Here is a 26,464-nt window from a genome sequence, read left to right on the forward strand (position 1 = left end):
ATGCTTGCCAAATTCTGTGAGCAGGGCCTGCCTCTTGCTCACAACTTAACTTTGCTTTATATCAGCAAGGTTTTGACTACTTTAACCTGGGCCTGAGGCCTCTGATACATGGTCTTATGTTTCAGGCCCTCTTCCTACTACGCTCTCTGCTCTCTGCTTGCTTTCTGGTGTCAGAGTCTGTAGTGTCCACAAATTTTCAAGCTGTTCACTGCAGCCATGAGGGCTAGAAATTTACTTCATTTAAAAAAAAGAATATGAAAGTTAAAATTCTTGGGTAATGCAACCTCAGTAGCTGAAGCTTTAATAAAAACACTAAACATTGTGAGACCTATGCTAATCCTAATAGTTTGCAACACTGGAATTAATTTGGAATTACACTAGCAAAATAGGACTAGAGTCAAAGTGGGTGCAGCCCTGAGGCTGCGTAACATGTGTCTGAATCAAGCACAGAAGTCAGCTTGCATTCTGTAAAGTCTGTGAAGTTGAAAGGAACTATAGAAAGTATAAACTATTAATTACCAAAAAAACTAGAGTGCCTTCCCCTTTAACGTAGCAACTGGACTGCGAACTGATGGGGGAGAGGAAGTCAGTAAAGAGCAAACTGTCTCTCTCTCCCCCATGGTGAAGGGATCTGTGATGTTATGGGAAATGGGAGGAGGAGATTGGAGTAAAGGTAGAATTGAGGGCCAGTCTGTCCCTGAAAGCAGGGAGGAGGGCATCTGCAGCCAGTCTGCAACCATTATCAGAACACTAGTAGGCCTGGAAAGAAGAGGAGGGTGCAGGATGGGAAGCTAGCATGCTGCACACTAAGTGTGGGAGTAGCACTGTCTGGCCTACGCTGGGGCTTGCCACCCATAAACCACTTGTTGACACTGCAGTTTTAAAACTGGATTTTGTGCTGCAACGTGGAGTAGAGTTACATCAGCTGCTGGGACAGGGTTGGAGAGGTGTATGCTGGTGGGAGGGAAGAGTTTAGAGTGAGGTTACATCAGCTTCTGGGATAGCTCTTGGTACACTCTGGTGGAGCTGATGTGGCTTGTACCGCCAGAAGCTCTGGGATTGGCTGCTGCAAATGAGCTGTGTCTGTCTTCAGTTGAGACTGCAGAAATGTAGTCTGTCTCCTGCCTTCATTGCAGCTGCTGTTGGCTTCACTGCTGCTTCTGTCAGAAATTCTCTCACATCACAGCAGGACGTGTAAGGTACAGAAACGAATTCTCTTAACCGTTCTGAACGCTCTGCACATGGACTGACACTTGCAGGTGATAGGATTTGTGCAGAGCGATAGATTGCATCTGGTAGTCTGTGCTGAGTTAGCTGGACTAACTTCCTGTCTATGCTTGAGTGGCCATTGTGCCTGCCAATAACATAGTTTACCCCTTCAACAAAGTCTGTCCTATGCAGGTTGCAGGATAGTTTAGAGCAGGGCTCTGAGGGTCTATTCCAAACTCTGCTGCAGATTGGCTGTGTGACCTGGGCAAGTCACTTCATTTGCAAAAGAATTGCATTTCATATTTGAGATACTCGGATTAAAAGCACTATAGAAGTGTGTACTATATTTATTCTCTTACTGAAAGAAAAGGTAGGTTTTTGTTCCTCTTATAGGGATCCCTGATGCCTTTGGATGCCGATTTCTCTGGTCCAACTTCTTGCTGGAATGGATTCCTGACATCCTGGGATACATTTTATATTCTATGTTGTTCACATCTGGCCCTTGTAAACCATTATAAAGCCCGAGTGAATTTATTCACTAGCTGTGGTCAAGACCATGCTTTATTCTGAGCCCCCACTTGATGTGAATCATAGCTGTATTTATACAACTATGTTTTTGGGGCTGAATTTTCTCATCTTTGTCTTAGCACAGAATCTCTTAAGGAAAGGATTATTTTGTGGGTGGGAGGCTTTTAGTGTAATGTCCTGTTTCAGCATTGAAAGAAATGCAAGTGCTTTTAAAAAATATAAAGGAGTACTTGTGGCACCTTAGAGACTAACCCATTTATTTGAGCATAAGCTTTCGTGAGCTACAGTTCACTTCATCGGATGCATACTGTGGAAACGTGTAGCTCACGAAAGCTTATGCTCAAATAAATGGGTTAGTCTCTAAGGTGCCACAAGTACTCCTTTTCTTTTTGCGAATACAGACTAACACGGCTGTTACTCTGAAACCTTAAAAAATATATGCATTTAAATGCTTTTGTTTTTATTTTTTAAACTTAAACTGTAAGGAAACTAAATACAAAAAAAGACTGCAACAGTAAGGTTAAGACTCTCAATACCTCAGGAAAAGCCAAGTTAAATCCCCAGGGAAGCACTGACTCTGCTTCATTGTCCCATTGTCTGTGGTATAGATGGTCTAGTGGTAAAGGTGGTAGCTTAGGAATTGGGAGACCTGGGTTCATTTCCTTGTTCCACCACAGGCTCCATGTGTGATGTTAGGGAAGTCACTTTTAGTCCTTTTGTTCCTATCTGTAAAATGGGGGATAATAGTACTTCCCTACCTTAGGGGTATTGAGAGGATAAATGTGTTGAAAGATTGAGATGCTCACATACTCTGGTGATGTGGGCCATAAAAGAACCATGGATAGATATGATCTCTCAACACTGGGTAACATATTCTATCTGGAAAAATAATAATACAAGGGTGACTTCTCTCCTCTCTCCTCCCCCCCTCCCCTGCCCCACCATGCCTTCTTTTAAATGGGGGTTTCCAATATTTAGTGGAAAATTTCTTTATAGTTTAGTTTGTAGCTACTAGTCCAATTAATCTAGTCTATGCAGGTTCTTATATCACCCTCATGAACTTTAATATTAATGTCTTCCAGAAGTGTATTAAGCAACGTATCTAGCATATGTGACATGTTTTCTCCTTCCTTCCTCTTTCTCCTCAAGGGGAAAAATAAATGAAGTTTAAAAAAAATTGGCTTGCTGTACCATATTTGTTACTGAAGGGAAGATGAAGAAATGTGCTTTGCACTTGGTATGGAAAATGGTGAGGTTTGAGTTGGTTCTTAAATCATGTCCATTCTGCAGCCTTCAACTAGCCCCTAAAAATCTGTCCCCTTCACAGATGAGCTTTTATCTTTGATGGACAGAACTTTTTGTGATCCTGGCCCAGATACCTGAGTCTCTTGTGTTTGCCTTGATATAGATTTAAGTTCTTTTGACTATTCTTTTCCCTTCAAATGTCTTTCCTCCTCCTACCCCCTGCTCTTGGCTTCCTCTGTTCCTTTTGAATTTGTATTCTCCCTCCTTCTTTCCATACTGCTTCACCTCTGCCACAGTTTCTGTGTGATGTGGGGAAGTCTCTTAAACCAAACTTTTCACAAGTGATCACTAATTGTATTCTCATTTTCTGGATGCCTGACTTGAGTTCCTGGGGTCTGATCCACAGAAGAGCTGAGCATTCACAGCTGTAACTGAAGTTGATGGAAGCTACGATTTGAACATATAAAGAGCCATATAATGCTAAGTACTCTGGAAAAATTAGGTTCTAGGCATCTCAAATTGGGCATCCAAAATTAGTGGACTCTTTTGACCTTTAATTGTTTTGTGTGTCCGTTTCCCACCTGTAAAATGGGGATAATACCCTTTCACATCACAGAGTGTTTGTGAACTACTCAGATACTATAATGATCAGCATTACAGAAAAGTCCATTAGGAAATTAATAATTCGGTCTTGGGTTCAAGTAGTGTGCAGTGAATAAGGCATATGACCACACACTGAACAACAAAGAGAAAACTATTGAAGAGCTGGTCATTAAGTGAGCGTAGTCTGTTCTGCCCACTGAACGAGATAGGGGCCCATGAGAAAAAACAGCATGTAATCATGTAAGTGAAAACTATATCGTAATTCAGCCCTCTGTATGTATGCATTAAGGTTGCACAAGCAAACTTAGTTCTGGCATTTCCTAACTTTTGAGTATTTGATTTTGCAATCTGTGTGTATGTAATTTAAATATAAGACACATGGCTCACACACTGTTTAAACTCTGCATATTGGGGCTCTGCATCTGGCAGTGCGGTGGTCCAGCAGGAGGTGGGCACAGAAGAAAGTCTGGAGTAATATCATTCTGTTGAGATTTAGGCAGCTGTTGCTTCCTCACTGATAGGCATCTTGCCACCTTTACAAGACATGTGGCAAGATAAATGCTTTAAATATAACTATAGATGCCGGTACGATCACAAAACATGTATGGAGTGAAATTTTGCGTAGCAGGATGCATGGTGGTCTGTGCGTGCCACAGAAGGCCTGCTGTGAGTGCAGCTGGCAATTGAGTGCTCTTGGAGGAAGTGAAGTCTGGTACATGCCTAATGCCACAGAGGATTTTGAGAAGGGTGTGTACTGCTGGGTATCTTGGTGTGCAGGATTGGTGTGTACTTTAGTAGTGGGAATAGGGAGGCAAGTTCACTGAGATTGATGAGACTTTTTTCCTTAACTTGCAGATATCCTTGATCCTCCCAAACATCTCACAATGTTGTGTCGAACTGCTCTGAGCCCCTCCTTCTGCTCCCCTGGACGATACCTCCTCTTCTCACCACAGTACATCACAGCTGTTTCCCAGCCTTGTAAGTATCCAAGAGAAAGGACTTGTTTGTAATAACACTGGTCAGGGTATAGAATCATAGAATATCAGGGTTGGAAGGGACCCCTGAAGGTCATCTAGTCCAACCCCCCTCTCGAAGCAGGACCAATTCCCAGTTAAATCATCCCAGCCAGGGCTTTGTCAAGCCTGACCTTAAAAACCTCTAAGGAAGGAGATTCTACCACCTCCCTAGGTAACGCATTCCAGTGTTTCACCACCCTCTTAGTGAAAAAGTTTTTCCTAATATCCAATCTAAACCTCCCCCACTGCAACTTGAGACCATTACTCCTCGTTCTGTCATCTGCTACCATTGAGAACAGTCTAGAGCCATCCTCTTTGGAACCCCCTTTCAGGTAGTTGAAAGCAGCTATCAAATCCCCCCTCATTCTTCTCTTCTGCAGACTAAACAATCCCAGCTCCCTCAGCCTCTCCTCATAAGTCATGTGTTCCAGACCCCTAATCGTTTTTGTTGCCCTTCGCTGGACTCTCTCCAATTTATCCACATTCTTCTTGTAGTGTGGGGCCCAAAACTGGACACAGTACTCCAGATGAGGCCTCACCAATGTCGAATAGAGGGGAACGATCACGTCCCTCGATCAGCTTGCTATGCCCCTACTTATACATCCCAAAATGCCATTGGCCTTCTTGGCAACAAGGGCACACTGCTGACTCATATCCAGCTTCTCGTCCACTGTCACCCCTAGGTCCTTTTCCGCAGAACTGCTGCCTAGCCATTCGGTCCCTAGTCTGTAGCTGTGCATTGGGTTCTTCCGTCCTAAGTGCAGGACCCTGCACTTATCCTTATTGAACCTTATCAGATTTCTTTTGGCCCAATCCTCCAATTTGTCTAGGTCCTTCTGTATCCTATCCCTCCCCTCCAGCGTATCTACCACTCCTCCCAGTTTAGTATCATCCGCAAATTTGCTGAGAGTGCAATGCACACCATCCTCCAGATCATTTATGAAGATATTGAACAAAACCGGCCCCAGGACCGACCCTTGGGGCATTCCACTTGATACCGGCTGCCAACTAGACATGGAGCCATTGATCACTACCCGTTGAGCCCGACAATCTAGCCAGCTTTCTACCCACCTTATAGTGCATTCATCCAGCCCATACTTCCTTAACTTGCTGACAAGAATACTGTGGGAGACTGTGTCAAAAGCTTTGCTAAAGTCAAGAAACAATACATCCACTGCTTTCCCTTCATCCACAGAACCAGTAATCTCATCATAAAAGGCGATTAGATTAGTCAGGCATGACCTTCCCTTGGTGAATCCATGCTGGCTGTTCCTGATCACTTTCCTCTCATGCAAGTGCTTCAGGATTGATTCTTTGAGGACCTGCTCCATGATTTTTCCAGGGACTGAGGTGAGGCTGACTGGCCTGTAGTTCCCAGGATCCTCCTCCTTCCCTTTTTTAAAGATTGGCACTACATTTGCCTTTTTCCAGTCATCCAGGACTTCCCCGGTTCGCCACGAGTTTTCAAAGATAATGGCCAATGGCTCTGCAATCACAGCCGCCAATTCCTTCAGCACTCTCGGATGCAACTCGTCCGGCCCCATGGACTTGTGCACGTCGAGCTTTTCTAAATAGTCCCTAACCACCTCTATCTCCACAGAGGGCTGGGTATGTGTCTCAGCATCTCTTATACCCTTATCTTCATGCCTTCTTTCTGCGCCACATTGGAGTTTATGGGCTGCCTTTCCCTCTCGTTCAAGACCTACTCCTGTTGGAGTGAACTGTAGACAGCGGTCTGGGTCCTTACTGCAGCTTCCTTCCTCAGTACAATAATAATTATTCAAGCAAATGCCTGAGGTATCATCCTTTCCATTCTGACAAACCACAATTTCAGTCAAGAAATACTGATGTTTTCTGTGAATGCTGCTTACTTGCTGCCACCACCTCAAGATGATATACAATAGTATCTGTCATATATGTGTTAGATTTCTTTTTCTTAAACAGAGGAGAGATTTAGAAGTAAAAATGGCTATATAGCTCCTTCCCTAATTCCCATAACAACCAGTTCTTTGAATGCTGGTCCCTATGTGTATTCCACACGTGGGTACACATGTGAGCCATGCACCCAAGTCTGGAAATGCTAACAGCGTTTGTTGGCCTGCACGTGTGCAATGGATTTTCTTGTGCTTCCGACTGAGGGCATAAGCAGAGGTGAAAGTAAGCCGATATGCCCCAGTATGGCGTACCAGTAAGAGCCGGTGCGCCGTACCAGGATCGGCTTTCCGAGAGGGCAATTTAAAGCCCTGGGGTAGCGGTGGCGGGGCTGCGGCGGGGATTTAAAGGGCCCTGGAGCTCCAGCCGCTGCTACCCCTGCCCGGGGCCCTTTAAATCCCGGCCTGAGCCCTACTGCTGAAGCCCTGGGGTAGCGGCGGCGGGGCTCTGGCGCGGATTTAAAGGGCCCCGGAGCAGTAGCGGCAGCTGGCGCTCCGGGGCCCTTTAAATCCCTGCCTGAGCCCCACTGCCCGAGCTTTGGGGTAGCGGCAGTGGGGCTCTGGTGAGCATTTAAAGGGCCGGGGCGGTAGCAGCTGCTGGAGCCCCGGGGCCCTTTAAATCCCCAATGGAGCCTGGCCACCGCTACCCCAGAGCTAGGGCAGCAGGGCTCAGGTGGGGATTTAAAGGGCTTGGGGCTCTGGCAGCTGCTACCACAGCTGAGCTGCAGGCCCTTTAAAGCTCTGTCAGAGCCCCGGGGTAGCAGTGGCAGCCAGGAGCCCCCAGGGCTCCTGAGTGATTTAAAGGGCCCGGGGCTCCGCTGTGGTAGCAGCAGCTGGAGCCCTGGGCCCTTTAAATCAACCCCGAGACCCAGGGCTCCCAGCCGCCTCTGCAGCTGGTAGCTCGGGGGTGATTTAAAGGGTCCTGGGCTCCCAGACGCCACTACCGCAGCTGGAGCTCTGGCCCTTTAAATCAAGATTTAAAGGGCCTGGGGATTTAAGGCCACGCCTCTTCTGGTTGAGGCCACGCCCCCTGCTCAGGACTCGGGCGTACCGGTAAATCCTCTAATTTACTTTCACTCCTGGGCATAAGAGACAGTGAGGGCTGATACCTCTCCAGTTCCTTCTTACCACTGCATGGCCTGAGTGGGAATCCTGCATCCTCTCTTCCACAACCAAAGTATCTACTTACCTGTCTTTTCCGCCCCCCCCCCCCCCCCCCCCCCCAAACTCCACACTTCTGCCAAAGATAAGAGACTTAGCTCCTTTGATGTCCAGCATGCCCTGGTGTTCGACCTGTAAACTACCAAACCAATCAGGATGTTATCAAGACTTTTTATTGCCATAGCAGAAAGTTCTTTGAGTGATTGCTCATGTCCATTCGATGTTAGATGTATATGGTCGCCACATGCACCGGTGCCGGAAGCTTTTCCTCAGTGGTATCTGTAGGGGACCGGCTCTGGTGTCCTCTAGAGTGGCATGCATATGTGCCGGTATAAGGGGCTGTCATAAATATAAAGGGAAGGGTACCCACCTTTCTGTATACAGTGCTATAAAATCCCTCCTGGCCAGAGGCAACATTCTGTTACCTGTAAAGGGTTAAGAAGCTCAGCTAATCTGGCTGGCACTTGACCCAAAGGACCAATAAGGGGACAAGATACTTTCAAATCTTGGGGTGGAGGGGAAGGCTTTTGTTTTGTGCTCTTTGTTTACGTGGTTGTTCTCTCTTGGGACTGAGAGAGGCCAGACAGAAATCCATCTTCTCCAACCCATCCTAATCCAAGTCTCCAATATTGCAACTAGTGTAGGTAAGCCAGGCAAGGCGGATTAGTTTATCTTTTGTTTTATGTGAATTTCCCCTGTGTTAAGAGGGAGGTTTATTCCTGTTTTCTGTAACTTTAAGGTTTTGCCCAGAGGGGGATCCTCTGTGTTTTGAATCTGAATACCCTGTAAAGTATTTTCCATCCTGATTTTACAGAGATGATTTTTACCTTTCTTTTTTTTTTTTTTCTAAACAAAATCCTTCTTTTAAGAACCTGACTGATTTTTCCATTGTTCCAAGATCCAGGGGTTTGGGTCTTTGATGATTTTGGAACCAATTGGTTAGGATATTATTCTCAAGCCTCCCCAGGAAAGAGTGTGTGTAGGGCTGGGGGGGGATATTTTGGGGGAAGACGTCTCCAAGTGGTCTCTTTCCTTGTTCTTTATTTAAAATGCTTGGTGGTGGTGGCAGCATACTGTTCAAGGACAAGGCAAAGTTTGTATCTTGGGGAAGTTTTTAACCTAAGCTGGTAAGAATAAGCTTAGGGGGTCTTGCATGCAGGTCCCCACATCTGTACCCTAGAATTGAGAGTGGGGAAGGAACCCTGACGGGTGCTGCTGGCCCCCCCCCCCCCACCCCAGTTACTACTTACCGCCAGCTCTGGTTGCTCTGCAGTGTTTCTTTGAACTTTTGTGTAAATAGTTGTTAGTAGTAAGTTTTCAGTTCTTAATAGGTCTTAGCAAATAGTCCCCTGAGGGACTTAGCCCAGGGAGGGGGCATGCCATGTTCCCCGGGCTTTAATCCATGCGTTTGCTGTAAGAAGCCCATGCCAATAAGCACCTAAGCTGTTGAAGTGTCTGGGTGAGTCTCATATCCGCGAAAAGTGCTACATTTGTACAGGATTCAAGCCCTGGACCAAGAGGGAGAGAGACTTCAGACCTTGTGCGCTCCTCATGGAGTCCGCGCTGGCACTGGCCTCAGAGCTGGCACATTCAGACTCGGTTACTGAATACGTCGGCATTGGCAAGAAGCACCAGCACCGAGTTCATCTTGGCATCGCTCTGCATCGCCGGTACCAGCCAAAAGACATAGGAAGCACGCGGAAAGGGGGAGCTCCCCAGGCACCTGTAAGATCAAGGACAGGACAAAGAGCCCAGCCAGGTGGCAACCTCGCCAACAGGGCCCAACCTGCTCCATGAGCTAGCCCCCATTCCTGAAGGTGCTGCAGGCATGTGGTACCTTACAGTGCCATCCACCCCAGAAGCCTTGCAGGCAATAAGAGAGATTCTCTCTTGTGGTACTGCCAACTCCATGGGATGAGAGATCCAGGAACCCTGCCCTCCCACCCGCTTCAAGGGGAAAGCCATCAATGGCACCCCTTCACAAGTCATCCTGAAGGTCCCCGGGACTGTGCCAACAATCTCCAGAACTGCATCCCAGACTACAGATCCGAGACCAGACGAGTTATGGGCATTGATCGCCAAACTTCGGGTACCGATCGCCGGGGTCACAACACACAGTTGCCAAACCTGTGGTACCAGGCCGCAGGTATGTATCATAGAGCCCTGGAGACAGTCACCAGAGGCCCCTCGGCGCTTTCACAAGCCCTGATGCCAGTTGCCGTGGTGTTATGGACGGTCCCTGCTCTCCCAATCACCAGAGACTGTGCACCGTGCCTGCCACAGGTGGCATCACTCCTCAGACTGTTACCGGGCCGCTACATATCACCAACCATTGCCGGAAGCACAGCATGGTTCGGCGGGCTCCTGGTACCCCTCCCCAAATGGCAAGCGAGAGGCCACTGGATACAGGAGGGAGGCCTACCCTATGGTGGCGCCAACATGATTATCAGAAGAAAAGTATTCCTCCTCAAGCTCAGAGAGTGAAAAGTTGCATGGACCTACCAACACCGGTGCAGCCAGCAGGCCAGCCTACAGGTGTGTGGCCACAAGGTCAATGGCCAGGGCCCTGGCAGGGTATAATCCGTGGCCTTGTCCACAAGCTGGAGGACCTCAGACTCTTCACTCAGTCTCGGGGGCATCGGAAGGACCTCCAGCAATAGTGGCTCCCCCCCAGGCTCGCAGATCAGGTCGAGTCAAGGGGCCCAGGACCAACACCCTTCAGGGCAGGTGATGCCTCAGACACAGGACGCACAGCCTGTCCCTCCCTCGGGGCTGGCCTCCTCCTCAGGATGAGGCAGTTGCAGACCCATCGCAAACGGTGCCCCAGGATGACGTAAAAGCCCACCAGGAGCTGCTTACATGGGTCGTGGCAAACCTGGGGCTAAAAGCAGAGGAGATGTCCAAACCAGCGGACTCCCTATTTGACGTGCTGGTCGTAGCACCACCAGCAAAGGTGGCTGTGCCAGTCCACGATGGGATTGTCAAAATTGTAGAGGCCCTGTGGCAGACCCCGTCATCCTTGTCACCTGTGTCCAAAAGGGCAGAGCGTTAGTACTACTTTCCTCCAAAGGGGTTCAAGTACTTGTATACACACCCCTCTCCTGGGGCACTAGTGTTCACAGCTGCCAACAAACACGACAGACACGATCACTTCAACTCGACCCCTAAGAATAAAGATGCCAAGTGGCTCAATCTGTACGTCGGGAAAGTTTATTTCACAGCAAGTCTACAGCTGCAGATAGCTAATCACCAAGCCTTGCTCAGCAGATACCATTTTAATTTGTGGCAATACACAGCAAAATATGCTGACTCGCTCCCGCAGGACATGAAGCAGGAATTCAATACAGTGCTGGAGAGGGCAGAGCGATTGTGAGGGCCTCCCTCCAGGCCGCCTCAGAGGCGGTGGATTCAACAGCCAGAGTCATGACGTCGGTGGTCTCAATGATATGGGCATCATGGCTGCAATCATCTGGCTTCTTGGCGGAAGTCCAGCAGTCTATCTTTGAGGGCTTAGCCCTGTTTGCTGAACAGATGGACAGCAAGTTACATGTCCTGAAAGACTCTAGAGCAGTGGTGGGCAATCTGCGGCTCGCAGACTGCATGTGGCCCATCAGGGTAAGCTGATTGCGGGCCGCAAGACATGTTGCTGATGTTGATTGTCCGCAGGCACGGCCCCCCACAGCTCCCAGTGGCCGCGGTTTGACATTCCTGGCCAATGGGAGCTGCGGGAAACAGCGGTCAGTGTGTCCCTGCAGCCCGCCGCTTCCTGAGCCAGACCAGAGTAGAACCAAGAGACACAAGGGCTATCGACGCCACTGAGGTCAGATGGCAGCAGCAGGAGCACATTTGGGCGCGACTGGTGCCCCTCCTAAAAACACGCAGTTATTTTGAAGGGATGCTCGAGGGCAATCTCCCAGTCTACAATCAGGACCAGGATATGTCTTGTCCCTTATTTTCCCACTGTTGGACCACCATAACCACCCACCGTTAGGTCCCCAATACGGTGGTAGTGGGTTATACCCTCCCGTTCTGTTCTATCCCACCTTCCCATCCCCCTTCCCCGTCCCTCATGAGGGTTCCGTCTTGTGAGCAACTACTTGCCCAGGAGGTGCAAGCCCTTCTGTGCCTGGGAGCCATGGAGGAAGTTCCCGTGAAGTGAAGAGGGAAAGGTTTTTACTCCCGGTACTTTCTCATTCCAAGGGCCAAAGGGGGCCTACGCCCCATCCTGGACCTGCGAGACCTCAACAGATATTTCAAGAAGTTGAAGTTCCGCATGGTCTCCCTGGTCTCCACTATCCCCTCCCTGGAGACTGGCATGCCACCCTCGACTTAAAGGACATGTACTTCCACATATCAATATTCCCTGGACATAAGAGATTTCTGCTGTTTGTGGTCAGGAAAATGCATTACCAATTTGCAGCGCTCCCGTTTGACCTGGCAACAGCACCGAAGATGTTTACAATGTGCATGGTGGTGGTTGCAGCCTACCTCAGGCATCGAGGGGTCCAGATCTATCCCTACCTGGATGACTGGCTAATCAAGGGTGGTTCTGAGAGGCAGGTATGGCACAATATCAAGGTGCTGCAAGCCTCCTGTCATGACCTGGGCCTGTTGATAAATGAACAAAAATCAATATTGGTCCTCATTCAGAGGATAGAGTTAATCAGAGCAGTCCTTGACTCTACTCGAGCCAGAGCATTCCTATATCAAACCAAGTTCACGGCCGTGTGAGATCTGATTGCCCAGGTCACCGCATACCCGCTCACCACAGCTTGGCTCCTCTCGGCTGGGGAGTACACCTTGATACCCTCAAGGCTCCAGGGCTATGGTCACAGGAGGAGCTCTGTCTTCACATAAACGTAAGAGAGTTCACGGCCATTTGCCTAGTATGCAAGGTGTTCCTGCCCCATCTGTCTGGTAGGGTGGTGCAGGTTCTGACGGACAACACGGTCCCCATGTTCTATGTCAACAGACAAGTTCACAGTGTTCCCTCTAATTTTTTCCCCACGCATGTGTGGAATGAATTTTGTTATGTGCACCCTGCGTTTCTGATCAGAGATCTTTGGTAGCAATGTCCATTTGGCTTGCACATGCACTCTCCTCTCCCCACGGGCTGCCTTGAGGCTAATTAGAGCTGCACAGGTGAACCACCCTCAGTTCCTTCTCAACCTCCCCTGGTTGGAGACAGAGCAACCTTCATATTGGTGCACATAACAAAATTCAAATGGTGGGGGTGGGGCCGAGGGGTTGGAGTGTGGGAGGGGGCTCAGGGCTGGGGCACAGGGTTGGGGTGAGGGCTCAGGGTGTGGGTGCAGGGCTGGGGCACAGGGTTGGGGTGGGTGGGGGTGAGGGTTTCACCTGGGGGTGAGGGGTCTGGGCTGGGGCTGAGGATGAGGGGCTTGGGGTGCAGGCTGTGCTGGGACTAGCGGGGACTCCCCCAGCTCTCTCTTGCTCTCTCTCACCGTAGCAGCATCTCACCTGGGTGGGAGAGGCTGGGTTGGGGCCATGGGAGGGGCGCCTCTCCCCTGGCTATGCCAGGTCTGGGGCTGGGGGCGAGGCATCTCTTCCTGCTCCAGCCCTGAGGTGCTTAATAGGCTGCTGCACTGCCACGCAGCTTAGAAGGAATTTAGGACAAGGGGGAGCCCGGTCGTCGGCCCTGTGTCAGGAAGCCCTTCACCTATGGGACTTCTGCATCTAGCATGCTATCCACCAGCATGCTTTCCCCCTTCTCTTACTGGACCTTGGAGTGAAATATCTCCCCCATTGGTGCTTCTTTAGAAGCCATTATGGACTACCTCCTGCACCTAAAGCATCAGGGCGTGGCTATCTCATTGATGAGGGTGCACTTGGCGGCCATTTTGCGTTTCACCCACACATTGAAGGAAGGTTGGTATTCTCCCATAAAATAAGGTTCCTCAAGGGCCTCAAGAAGATGTCCCCCCACCATTTCCCTCGCTCCCCGGTCCAGGATCCTGTTCCCCAATGGGACCTTAATCTGGTCCTTCACAGGTTTACGAGTCCCTCTTTTGAGCCTCTGGCCTCGTGCTCTTTCTCACATCTGTCATACAAGGTCATATTCCTTCTAGCCATTACGTCGGCAAGGCAAGTCTCCGGGATTAGAGCCCTAACTTTTGGAGCCCCCGTATATGGTGTTTTACAAGGACAAGGAGCAGCTGTGGCCCCATCCTGCCTTCCTGCCAAAGGTGGTGTAACACTTCCATGTCAACCAGGATATCTTCCTTCCAATGTTCTATCCGAAACCTCACAAGACCAATGAGTAGAGACTTCTGCATACTCTAGATGTTAGGTGCACCCTAGCTTTCTACTTGGAGCGCACCAAGCCCTTCCTTATATTGACTGAACTCTATTGCGACTGCCAACAGAATGAAGGGCCTTCCAGTTTGAAATCCTTTTGAGAGGACCCTGGATCACCACCTGCTACAAGTTAGCTTGGGCGGAGCCTCCACAGATAGTGAAGGCTCTGTGAGAATCCTTGAGGGGGCCATTTAGGGATCTGGGGCAAAAATTGGGGATTGGTCCTGCTTTGAGCAGGGGGTTGGACTAGATGACCTCCTGAGATCCCTTCCAACCCTGATATTCTATGATGCTGGATTTGGCAGAGCTGTGTTGCAATCGACATGTCCATGAACTCCTACCCGCCTCCGATGGTACTGTTTGGGAGTCATCTAACGTGGAATGGGCATGAGCAATCACTCAAAGAAGGAAAAACGGTTACTTACCTTTTGTAACTGTTGTTCTTTGAGATGTGTTGCTCATGTCCATTCCATGACCCACCCTCTTTCCCCACTGTCGGAGTTCCGGCAAGAAGGAACTGAGGGCGGGGGGGCGGCACCGCCCCTTATACGGGTGTGTATGCTTGCCACTCCAGAGAGTACCAGAGCTGGTCCCCTATGGATACCACTGAGGAAAAACTTCGGCACCAGTGATGTGGTGAGCACACACACCTAACATGGAATGGACATGAATGACCCATCTTGAAGAACAACAGTTATGAAAGGTTAGTAACAGTTTTATCACGTGGTCAAGCTATTTCCTCTCAAAGGATCTCTGTGTGGGTTTTGGGATGCATCACAGAGTGCTACAGATTAGCACACACCTCCTCTCCCCCACCCCCTGCCAGAGGTGTCACAGCTCACTCCACGAGTACCCAGACCACCTCTACATCGTCCCTGCTGGAGGTTCCAATACAACACCTTTGCAGGGCAGCCACCAGGAGCCCCATCCACACATTTGCTACACGCTACAGGTTAATTCAGGTCTCTGCTACAGATGCAGTGGTGGAATCTGCAGTAGTGCAAGCATCTTTGTTACCAGCTTCCTTTCACCCCCACCCCTCCAATCATCCATGTGTGGAATATACACCGGGACCAGCACTCAAAGAAGAAATGGAGCTTACTTACTGTATCTGATAGGGACCACGCACCTCAAAGAACTATCTGTTTTCAAATACCTGCCCTCCATCCCTTCTGCTTCAGAATCCTGTTGAATTCATGGTAAGAGGAGGAACTGGAGAGGCATTGGCCCACACTGTCTTATACCCTCGATTGGGCGCACAAGGAGACCTACTGCATATGTGTGGGCCAGAGGACGCTACTTGTTAGACTTTCTGGACTTGGGTACGTGGCACATGTGTCCCCACGTGTGGAATTCAGATAGGGACCACGTATCTCTAAACTTCCAGTTATAGTAAGTAAAACCTCCATTTCTCTCTCCCCCCCTCCCCCCCAACCTTGGTGGCTGGGTCTGTTGACATTTACCATGGCAGTGACACCATATGCTTGTCTTCAGATGTGGGAGATGAGGGATCTTCAACACTAGTTAGCAATAAATTACAAATCAGGTTTAAACAGCATGCATCACAAATTAGTAATCCCACAGCAGGGGTTAACATTATTAATGCGTGAACAAATGCTCACAATGTAAAGAAGGGTATGCTTTTTAATTTCCCTCTGACACCAGTAATACTTGCCTCCCCTGCATCGACACTTGGATGAGGTGCTCATTTAAACAATAACTTGTTAGTCAGAGCTCATTGGTCACCAAGGGAAAAGAGTCTACATATCAATATATTAGAGCTGAGAGCAATTAGACTGTGTGTAAAGTCACTTCTTCGAGTAGTGTCCTAATGGGTGTTCCACCGTAGGGTTTCCACTGCAAGTGTAAGTGCGTCCCTGCGTTTCTGATCAGAGATCTTTGGTAGCAATGTCCATTTGGCTTGCACATGTGCTCTCCTCTCCCCATGGGCTGCCTTGAGGCTAATTAGAGCTGCACAGGTGAACCACCCTCAGTTCCTTCTCAACCTCCCCTGGTTAGAGACAGAGCGATTCACAGTCCGTTCACGGATACTTTAGAAATTCGTTCTTAACTAGTTGTTAGTGGTTTTCCTCCTAGTATTATAGTTTCCTTTAGTTTTTTCTCTTCCCTTATTATAAAAAAGGGTGTTTTTTCCTTTATCCTTTTTCACCTATACTGGGAATTGCCCCCAGTAAGAAGCATGCCCCGTTCACCTGGATTTCTGCAAAGAGTCCATTCTGGTAACAGACAGGCAGTCCCGCTGTGTCTGTTGCCTTGGGGAGGTGTAACTTCTGCCAGCAACTGAAATCCAGATCCTGGAAAAACAGGGTACTGAAACTAAAGCTGCTCCTAATGGAGAGATCTCTTCGGCCTGTGTCTCACTTGTGCCCAGAGTCTCCCAGGCATTGAGTCTTCTCCACAGCCTTTCACCTCAAAGGCCAGTGAGCAGAGGAAGAAATCCTCAGACTTTCCACGTAAGACTTCCAAAAAGAGAGCTGTGAGCCTCAAACCAGCCAGAGGAGGTTTAGGTTGGATATTAGGAAAAACTTTTTCACTAGGAGGGTGGTGAAACACTGGAATGCATTGCCTAGAGAGGTGGTAGAATCTCCTTCCTTAGAAGTTGTTAAGGTCAGGCTTGACAAAGCCCTGGCTGGGATGATTTAATTGGGGATTGGTCCTGCTTTTGAGCAGGGGGTTGGACTAGATGACCTCCTGAGGTCCCTTCCAACCCTGGTATTCTATGATTCCAGCACATTCTATCTCTTCGGTATTGAAGGTGTCCAAGCACGGTATCCACAGATCACATGGATCCAGTGCAGTTGATACTATTGGTATGCCTAAGGATCCCATGGGCACAGGTACCGAAGCAGTGGTACCACCAGTCAGGGACAGGAGTGGAGACCACGCCGCCTCCTGGAAGACAGCGTTAGTATGGACCCCTTTGGTACTGACAACTGTGAGGCAGCCCTCATCAGCCCGCTTGGGCAGTCAAAGTCACCATCTCCCTCGGTGCCTCTGACTCATTACAGACAACCCCTTATGGTACTGATTACTATGGCACCACAGGAATTCAAATTATCTGAGGACCTCATGGTATCTGAGTCTCCTTTAGTTGGTATTGGGTCTCCAGTACCAGGCACATGTCAAGCCCAGGAATCGCCACTGAGTCATGCAGCTCCACCGTTTTCCAGTGGAGAATCTGACAGCGACCAGGAGGAGGTCTTCTCCCATTATTCTCACTATGTTTCCTCCAGTACTAACCCGGATGTCCACAGTCATACCCTTGGTATGGACCTCAACTTCTGTGGTATGACCAACCATGGGCTCAACCACACAGGCCTCTTCCACCATCTGAATGGCCATGTTGGGATCTATGGCAGCCTATAAGCACCGTTCTTCCTGGGCATCTAGTGTTACACACTGAGATTGTGAGGCATTCCCCCTCAGCTATTGCCTCTAGAGCCTCAGAACCTCCTGAGGAGATACTGGAGGAGCAGGAGCCAACTAGAAGAGAAGGTTACACCACACACTAATATCTTTCTGTTCGCCAGACAAGGCAATAATGCCACTTCCACTGTCTCTGATACGCAATTTCAAACTCTTCTAAGATCTGACAAAGGTGGTGGCAGATACCTTGCAAATACCTCTCGAGGAGCTAAGACACCCACCATAAACTTCTGGACATTTTACATACATCCTCCTCCTCCTCCAGGACAGCCCTCCCCCGCCAATGAGGTGTTTTTTGGATCCAATCAAACTTGTATGGCAAACAGCAGCATTGGCCACACTGATATGCAGAATGGCCGATTAAAAATATTATGTACCTCCCAGTGATACGAAATTCCTTTTTTCCCACCCTCTGCCCAATTCCATTGTTGTGGATGCAGTGAATTCCTGTGGCCGGCAACCTCATTTCAAGTCCAACCCTTATGATAGGGATTGGAGGCGCCTTGACCTATTTGGACAGAAGGCCTACTCATCTGCCACTTTGCAGTTCAGAATTGCAAACTATCAGGCCCTGACGGCAAAATATGAACTATACCAAATTTAACACTTTTATTGACCATCTCCCAGAATCACAACGGGAGCAATTTCAAGCCACTATCAATGAAGGGCAGTTAGTGGCCAAAACAGCACTCCAGACAGCGCTTGATGCATCTGATGTAGTGGCCCAGTCCATCTCAAAGTGGTTGTGATGGGGTGAGCTTTTTGGCTGTATCTCTTGGGCTTCCTGAAGGAGGTGCAAACAACTGTGTAGAGGACCTTCTCTTCGAGGGCTCAAAGTTGTTTGTTGAGAAGACCAGTGCATCACTCCATACACTAAAAGACTCCAAAGCCACTTTTTGGTCACTGGGGATAAAAGAGAAAATTTAGTCCTTGGTCTTCTCACAGACCGCATAAACCTATAAGGTGGACAGAAAGTTAGCTAGATTGTCGGGCTCAACGGGTAGTGATCAATGGCTCCATGTCTAGTTGGCAGCCGGTATCAAGTGGAGTGCCCCAAGGGTCGGTCCTGGGGCCGGTTTTGTTCAATATCTTCATTAATGATCTGGAGGATGGTGTGGATTGCACCCTCAGCAAGTTTGCAGATAACACTAAACTGGGAGGAGAGGTAGATACGCTGGAGGGTTAGGGATAGGATACAGAGGGAACTAGGCAAATTAGAGGATTGGGCCAAAAGAAATCTGATGAGGGTCAACAAGGACAAGTGCAGAGTCCTTCTCTTAGGACGGAAGAATCCCATGCACCGCTACAGACTAGGGACCGAATGGCTCGGCAGCAGTTCTGCAGAAAAGGACCTAGGGGTTACAGTGGACGAGAAGCTGGATATGAATCAACAGTGTGCCCTTGTTGCCAAGAAGGCCAATGGCATTTTGGGATGTATATGTAGGGGCATTGCCAGCAGATGGAGGGACATGATCGTTCCCCTCTATATGACATTGGTGAGGCCTCATCTGGAGTACTGAGTCCAATTTTGGGCCCCACACTACAAGAAGGATGTGGAAAAATTGGAGAGAGTCCAGCGGAGGGCAACAAAAATGATTAGGGGATTGGAACACATGACTTATGAGGAGAGGCTGAGGGAACTTGAGATTGTTTAGTCTGTGGAAGAGAAGAATAAGGGGGGATTTGATAGCTGCTTTCAACTAGCTGAAAGGGGGTTCCAAAGAGGATGGTTCTAGACTATTCTTAGTGGTAGCTGATGACAGAACAAGGAGTAGTGGTCTCAAGTTGCAGTGGGGGAGGTTTAGGTTGGATATTAGGAAAAACTTTTTCACTAGGAGGGTGGTGAAACACTGGAATGCGTTACCTAGGGAGGTGGTGGAATCTCCTTCCTTAAAAGTTTTTAAGGTCAGGCTTGACAAAGCCCTGGCTGGGATGATTTAGTTGGGGATTGGTCCTGCTTTGAGCAGGGGGTTGGACTAGATGACCTCCTGAAGTCCCTTCCAACCCTGATATTCTATGATTCTATGAAACCACAGTTCCTGCCACAATGCTACTATGATCCTCGGAGAAAGAAATCCAAACTCCGGAGGTGCAAACCATCAGGGCCACAGTCTTCAGCATCGCAATCTGCCACTTCAAATAATCAGATTTGATGTCTCGGTCAAGGCCCTGAGAGACAACCCCCTTCGATATCAGCTACTACTTCCCAACCATTTGCATACTTTTGGATGCCACCTTGCCCTGTTCCACCACAACTGTGAATATATAACATCAAACAGATGGGGCTTGGAAATTGTCTCCAATGGGTATTCGATCCACTTCACCCCTGTCCTCTTCAGGGACCCTTCTCATGAGAATCTGTTGTGACAGGAGATAGATCACCTTCTCTGCTTAGGAGCCATAGAACTCATTCCTCTACATCTCTGTGGCAAAGGTTTTTACTCTTGATATTTCCTAATCCCCCAAGAAAAAGGAAGGTTGGAGACCCATACTCAGCCTCAAGACTCTGAACAAATATGTGAAGGCCCAAAAATTCAAGATGGTCATATTAGCAATGATTATTCCATCTCTGGAACAGAGAGATTGAGGGCCGAGAACCAATCTCCAAGACACGTATTTCCATGTATCGATCCTACCATCCCACAGACTATTCTTTAGGTTTACTCTGAGTCAAGACCATTACCAGTACAGAGTACTGCCTTTTGTCAGCTCTCAGGGTATTCTCCCAGGTCCAGTCTGTAGTGGGAGCTCATTTACATGCTGGGGGATATCATGATCTACCCATACCTGGATTCAGAGTAACAGCCGTGTTAGTCTGTATTCGCAAAAAGAAAAGGAGTACTTGTGGCACCTTAGAGACTAACCAATTTATTTGAGCATGAGCTTTCGTGAGCTACAGCTCACTTCATCGGATGCATACTGTGGAAACTGCAGAAGACATTATATACACAGAGACCATGAAACAATACCTCCTCCCACCCCACTCTCCTGCTGGTAATAGCTTATCTAAAGTGATCATCAAGTTGGGCTATTTCCAGCACAAATCCAGGTTTTCTCACCCCCCCACTCCCATACACACACAAACTCACTCTCCTGCTGGTAATAGCTCATCCAAAGTGACCACTCTCCCTACAATGGATACCCATACCTGGATGACTGTCTCCTCGAGTCCCTCTCCTTCGAAGAAGTCCTACAGGCCAGACATATGCACGAACCTGAGGCTGCAAATCAGTGTACAAAAATTGACCTTAACTCAGTACAACATTTTGGAATTTATAAGGGCTGACGTCCACTCACGGCAAGCAAGGACACTCCTTCCGCAGCACAGATTTTACAACCTGTGCACACGTAGGGAGATAGTTCAAGCCATCCCTCGAACATCAGCCAGACATTGCCTCCAACTTCTGGGGCACATGGTGGTTGGTTTATTTGTAGTACCTCATGCCAGACTCCACATAAGGTGTCTGCAGACGTACTTCAGCATGGCTTACAGACCAAACAGACATGTTTGGCAGACATCAAGAGAAGTTTGTCTAAGTCAAACACTCCTTGGATTGGTGGAAAGACCCAATAAACATTTACACTGGGGTCTCGTTCACTCAGGGCAGTTAATGAAAAAAACAGGCAACATCACTGACAAGGAGCTAAAATGAGTGGACATTCTGGGGCATAAGAGCTATTTCTTGGCCTCCTTTCAGTTCAGAGTAGTCAATTATCAAGTCTTGATGGCAAAATGATTTAAGTTGATTCAAAATTCTCATCTTCTGTTGAAAGCCTCAGAATCAGAGAGAACGTAAGAACAGCCATACTGGGTCAGAGCAAAGGTCCATCTAGGCCAGTATCCTATCTTCCAACAGTGGCTAGTGCCAAGTGCCCCAGAGGGAATGAACAGAACAGGTAATCCATCAAGTGATCCATCCCCTGTCACCTATTCCCAGCTTCTGGCAAACAGAGGCTAGGGACACCATCACTGCCCATCCTGGTTAATAGCCATTACTGGACCTATCTTCCATGAACTGATCTAGTTCTTTTTGGAACCCTGTTATAGTCTTGGTCTTCACAACATCCTCTAGCAAGGAGTTCAACAGGTTGACTGTGTGTTGTGCGAATTCTTCCGTTTGTTTATTTTAAATCTGTTGCCTATTAATTTTATTCAGTGACCCCTACTTCTTGTGTTATGAGAAGGAGTAAATAACACTTCCTTATTTACTTTCTCCACACCAGTCATGACTTTATAAACCCCTATCATATTCCCTCCCAGTCATCTCTTTTTCCAAGATGAAAAGTCCCAGTCTTACTAATCTCTTATCATACGCCAGCCATTTACCACCCGTAATCATTTTTGTTGCCTTTTTCTGAACCTTTTCCAATTCCAGTGCATCTCTTTTGAGATGGGGTGACCACATCTTCACGCAGTATTCAAGATGTGGGCATACCATGGATTTATATAGAAGCAATATGATATTTTCTGTCTTATTATCTATCCCTTTTTTAATGATTCCCAACATTCTGTTTGCTTTTTTGACTGCCGCTGCACATTGACTGGATGTTTTCGGAGAACTATCCATAATGACTCCAAGATCTCTTTCTTGAGTGGTAACACAATTTTAGGCCCTCACTACAGAAGGCCAGACAGTTGCCAAGGCATCTCTCCAGGCCTCACTTGATGCCAGTAACACAGCTGCACATTCCATGGCTACTGCTGTAGTCATGTACTGAGCTTCCTGGCTGCAGTCTCCTGGCCTTCCCTGAGAAGTACAAAATACTGTCAAGAACCTTCCCTTTTAGGGGCCGAAGTTTGTGATGCCACAGATGGGTCTCATCAGTTTCTCAAAGATTTCTGGGTGACACAATATAATCTTTGGGCATCTATACACCTGTGACAAAAAGAAAATACGGTAACTCCCAGATGACTCAACAGTCTTGCCGTGTCTACTGTCAGCCCACCAGACAGGTTGACATCCCTCCCCCGCACCTCCAGAATAAAGCTCAGATTTACTAAGAAAGGGCCCTCTTCTACAATAACCTCTGAGTTGGAGACACCTTCAAAATGTCTGTTTTGACCCATTGGTAAAGGGTCATGAGCTACCTATCCCAGATCCCACATTATGCCTATCTTCTCCCTCACCCTCCACGCTCACCTCTAAGGAAATGGGAGAGGTAATCCCCAATCTTCCTGGAAGTTCATCACCTCAGACAGATGGATCTTAAAGGTGATTTCTGTAGGCTGTTCCATCCAGTTCAGCTCCTTGCCCTTCCTGTCCCTCTTCCTCATTCCAAAGAAAAATAGGGCATGGGGAACAATTTGGACCTCAAGAATTTAAACACATTTGTCTGTCCCCAACCGTTCAGAATGGTGACCCTAACAATGACAGTTCCGTGCCTGGATCCAGGAGATTCATGATTCCCCCCCCCCCCAACTTTCAGGATGCTTTTTTTCACATTGCCATTCATCCCTCGCACAAATAATTCATACATTTTGTGGCATGCAGGAACCACTACCAGTATCACATTTTGCACTTTGCCCATTCCACTGCCCTGGACTCTTCTTCTGCATACTTACCCAAGAGAGATTCACCACAATATCCAACCTTGTTTTGACAATTCAGCAGAGCCCACAAACCATAGCAAGGGCTTGCCTACAACTTCTGGGCCATATGGCCCATGCTAGATTAGCAAGACTAGATTCTGGGTGTCTTCAGGCTTGGTTGAGAGCTGTCTACATCCCAAACAAACACAATCTATCCAAGCTGGTGTCCGTACCTTGGAAAGTCCTTGATTTTCTAAACTGGTGGCAGAACCCACAAAATGTGCATGTGGAAGTTCCACTCCTGTAGCCTCCTACAAGAATTATCACCACAGACACCTCCCTGATAGGTTGGAGTGCACATTCCCAGAGCCTCACAGCTCAGGGCAAATTGACTTCTCAGGAGGTGATTCTCCATATCAACATACTGGCGCTCAGAGCACTTTTACACTTGCCAGTACTTCCTACCCTTCAAAAATGGCTACCCAATCAGATAATGCTGGACAACAAGGCAGCAATGTATTATACCAGTTGACGAAGAGGAGCAAGATCACTGTCCTTATGCACAAAATCTATAAAACTATGGAACAGGTGCTTATTACATCGCATACACACTTCAGCAATTGTGTCTGCCAGTCTACAGAACACTGTGACAGATTCCCTTAGCAGACATTTGTGCATCGACCATGAATGGGAGCTGAACAATGAGGTATCCCAGAAGATGTCTTACCAGGAGTCATCCAGAGATGGATCTCTGTGACACTATCCAATATGAAGCACCGGTGATTCTGCCCAAGGGGAGGGTGCAGCTACCACTCAATGAGAAATACCTTACTAATGACTTGGCCTCGCATCCTGCTATATGCTTTTCCCTCAATGCTTTTACAGCTTGAGTTCAAAAACATACAGGAAAAAAAGAGAAACTAGTACTCCTCCTTGTAGCGCCATCCTGGCTGAGATGTGTGGATCCCAGAGCTGGTTTGCATGTCTCTGCATTCTCCTCTCTGCCTTCCCCTGATGCCAGCTCTCCTTACCCAGGAGTCAGGATCAGTCACCACCCCAGTCTCTTGGCGCTTCACCTCCAAGGCATAGCTACTTGATGAGTCTATGTCATAGAGCAGGTCTGCTCCCCACTTCTGTCCTGTCAAAGAGCCAGCTCCACAGTGGGACCTCAGCTTAGTTCTCAGTGCTCTAAGGAAACCCTCATTTAAGCCAAGGGGGAGTTCCTTTCTTCATTTGTCCCTCAAGACTTCATTCCTCATAGCCAGTACCTCAGCCAGAAGAGTACGAGAGCCTGGAGTCTTGATGGCTGATCCATTGTACATGGTGTTCTACATTCTTAAAGCAATACACACCCTCGCTTCCTTTCTAAAGTTTTTTCTGAGGCTTGGTCTACACTGGGGACGGGATCGATCTAAGTTATGCAACTTCAGCTACGTGAATAACGTAGCTGAAGTCGACGTACTTAGACCTACTCACCGCGGTGTCTTCACTGCAGTGAGTCAACTGCTGCTACTCCCCCATTGACTCCGCCTGCGCCTCTCGCAGCGGTGGAGTACAGGAGTCGACGAGAGAGCGCTTGGGGGGTCAATTTATCGCATCTAAACTAGATGCGATAAATCGACCCCCGCTGGATCAATTGCTGCCTGCCAATGCGGTGGGTAGTGTAGACATACCGTGAGTTCCACATTAATCAGAAAGTTCATATACTGGTGTTTTACCCACAAGTCTTGCTTTGAGAGAAGAAGCAAGCCTCCATACGCTGTATGTTAAGAGCGCTAGCCTTTCTTGATGGGACTAGGCCCTTTCAGGCTTCCCCTAGACTCTTCATCTCCATTGTAGAATGAATGAGGGGGCATCCGATCTACACCCGAAGTGTCACGGAGTCCCTGGGCGATGCTCTGGAGCTGCTCCCCATGAAGCCAGTCAGGACTCTGGGGCAGTCGCCTTTCTGTGAGCAGCCTGTCTTCAGGACACACAGCTTCCACCTTCCTGGGTCTGACCTCGGAGCATTCAGCATCCTCTGCCCCTCCGTGCGCTTCCCCCAGCGAGTCCGCTCAGGCGGGGCTCCTGGGGAAGCCAGAGGGTCCGGCACCCCAACTTCGCAGTCAGACGTGACTCTCAGCCAGCCAGTAAAACAGAAGGTTTATTAGACGACAGGAACATGGTCTAAAACAGAGCTTGCAGGTGCAGAGAACGGGACCCCTCAGCTGGGTCCATTTTGGGGGCAGTGAGCCAGACAACCACGTCTGCACTTCACTCCATGTCCCAGCCAGCCCCAAACTGAAACTCCCTCCAGCCCCTCCTCCTCTGGGCTTTGTTCCTTTCCCGGGCCAGGAGGGCACCTGATTCCTTTGTTCTCCAACCCTTCAGCTTTCACCTTGCAGGGGGGGAAGGGCCCAGGCCATCAGTTGCCAGGAAACAGGGTGTTGGCCATTCTCTGTGTCCAGACCCCTGCACACACCTGCCCTCTAGGGCTCTGCAATGATCATACACCCTTACCCCACCACCTACATACTTAAGAACTGCATAGGGGAAACTGAGGCACCCCCACAATATTCGGAGGAAACATTAAGAACAGGCCCACTTTGTCACATCTCTCCCCCCTTCGAGATCGAACTGAGCGGGGTCACTTTACCCGGTGACCTGGGGAAGTTCGAAGCCACCAATGTTCCCATGGATGCCCCAGCATCTCTCCCATTCCTTGGTAGGAGTTACACCAGGCCCTTCCAGTTTCACGCCCTCCCTTACGTCGGGGGTGGTCGATAGCACTAGCAGGCTGCATGTGGGAAGGTTTCTGCAGCCCATGCCCTTTGGCCACCCCAAAACCCCAGGGGGTCAAACTGGGATTGGGTTTTCTCCCAGAGCTCCAGTCTGGAGGGCTGCAATTCGGGCTCTCTTGGTCAAGGGCCCCCATCTTGACCTGGGCCACATACTGTTCACTTACAGAACTAGCATGGAGACATCCCTTTCTCCACAACCTTGTCTCCCCAACAAGCTGGCCAAACACAGCCACTTGGTTATAGGACGGTATACCTTTCTTAACAGCTTTCACTCCATCTGAGACCTTCTCAAAGCTATCCACACTGGATCTTTCAACAGGAAAGTCAGTGGATCCATTCGCAACAGAAAATTTCTGGCTGTTAGGAACTGAAACTTTCTTGATTTAAATCATTTTCACACCCTTCAGTTGCAGTAAACTGCTTGCAAAGACTCCATGAGGATTCCTTTCTCGAGGGCTTTTCTATGCAACAATTCACCCCTCACAGAAATTCTGCTCTTACCCTCTTTACCTAGGGCTTGCTCTAGGGGAACACTTTCCTGAGCAACAACAGACTCTTTTCTGGGTCTCCCTTACATCCAGAATCACCTCTGGCCCATCAGGCGGATTCCTACACAATCCCCTTTCAGGCAAACTTACAGACTTCCTAGATAAAAGGTCAGAAGCATTCTCCTTCCCTTTGCCACACACAAGTTCAGGA

General features: G+C 48.5%; 1 protein-coding gene across 14 annotated transcripts in view; it reads left to right on the forward strand.

Annotated features, from left to right (window-relative positions):
* The window catches only part of ALDH18A1 (aldehyde dehydrogenase 18 family member A1), a 131,638-nt gene that overhangs the window by 14,479 nt on the left and 90,695 nt on the right, over positions 1–26,464 (forward strand). For 10 of the 14 annotated variants that reach the window (XM_048858660.2, XM_048858654.2, XM_048858658.2 and 7 more), the window contains one exon: positions 4,441–4,563. In XM_048858660.2, coding sequence (XP_048714617.1) covers positions 4,470–4,563 — 94 coding nt within the window. In that variant the 5' untranslated portion in view covers positions 4,441–4,469. Of the gene's footprint in view, positions 1–1,037; positions 1,200–2,963; positions 2,987–4,440; positions 4,564–14,582; positions 14,712–26,464 lie in introns of those variants that run through there. The other 4 variants (XM_048858650.2, XM_048858651.2, XM_048858662.2 and 1 more) reach the window with 3 other exon arrangements.

This window comes from Caretta caretta, chromosome 7 (assembly GCF_965140235.1).
Source record: "Caretta caretta isolate rCarCar2 chromosome 7, rCarCar1.hap1, whole genome shotgun sequence".
NCBI classification, from domain to species: Eukaryota; Metazoa; Chordata; order Testudines; family Cheloniidae; genus Caretta; species Caretta caretta.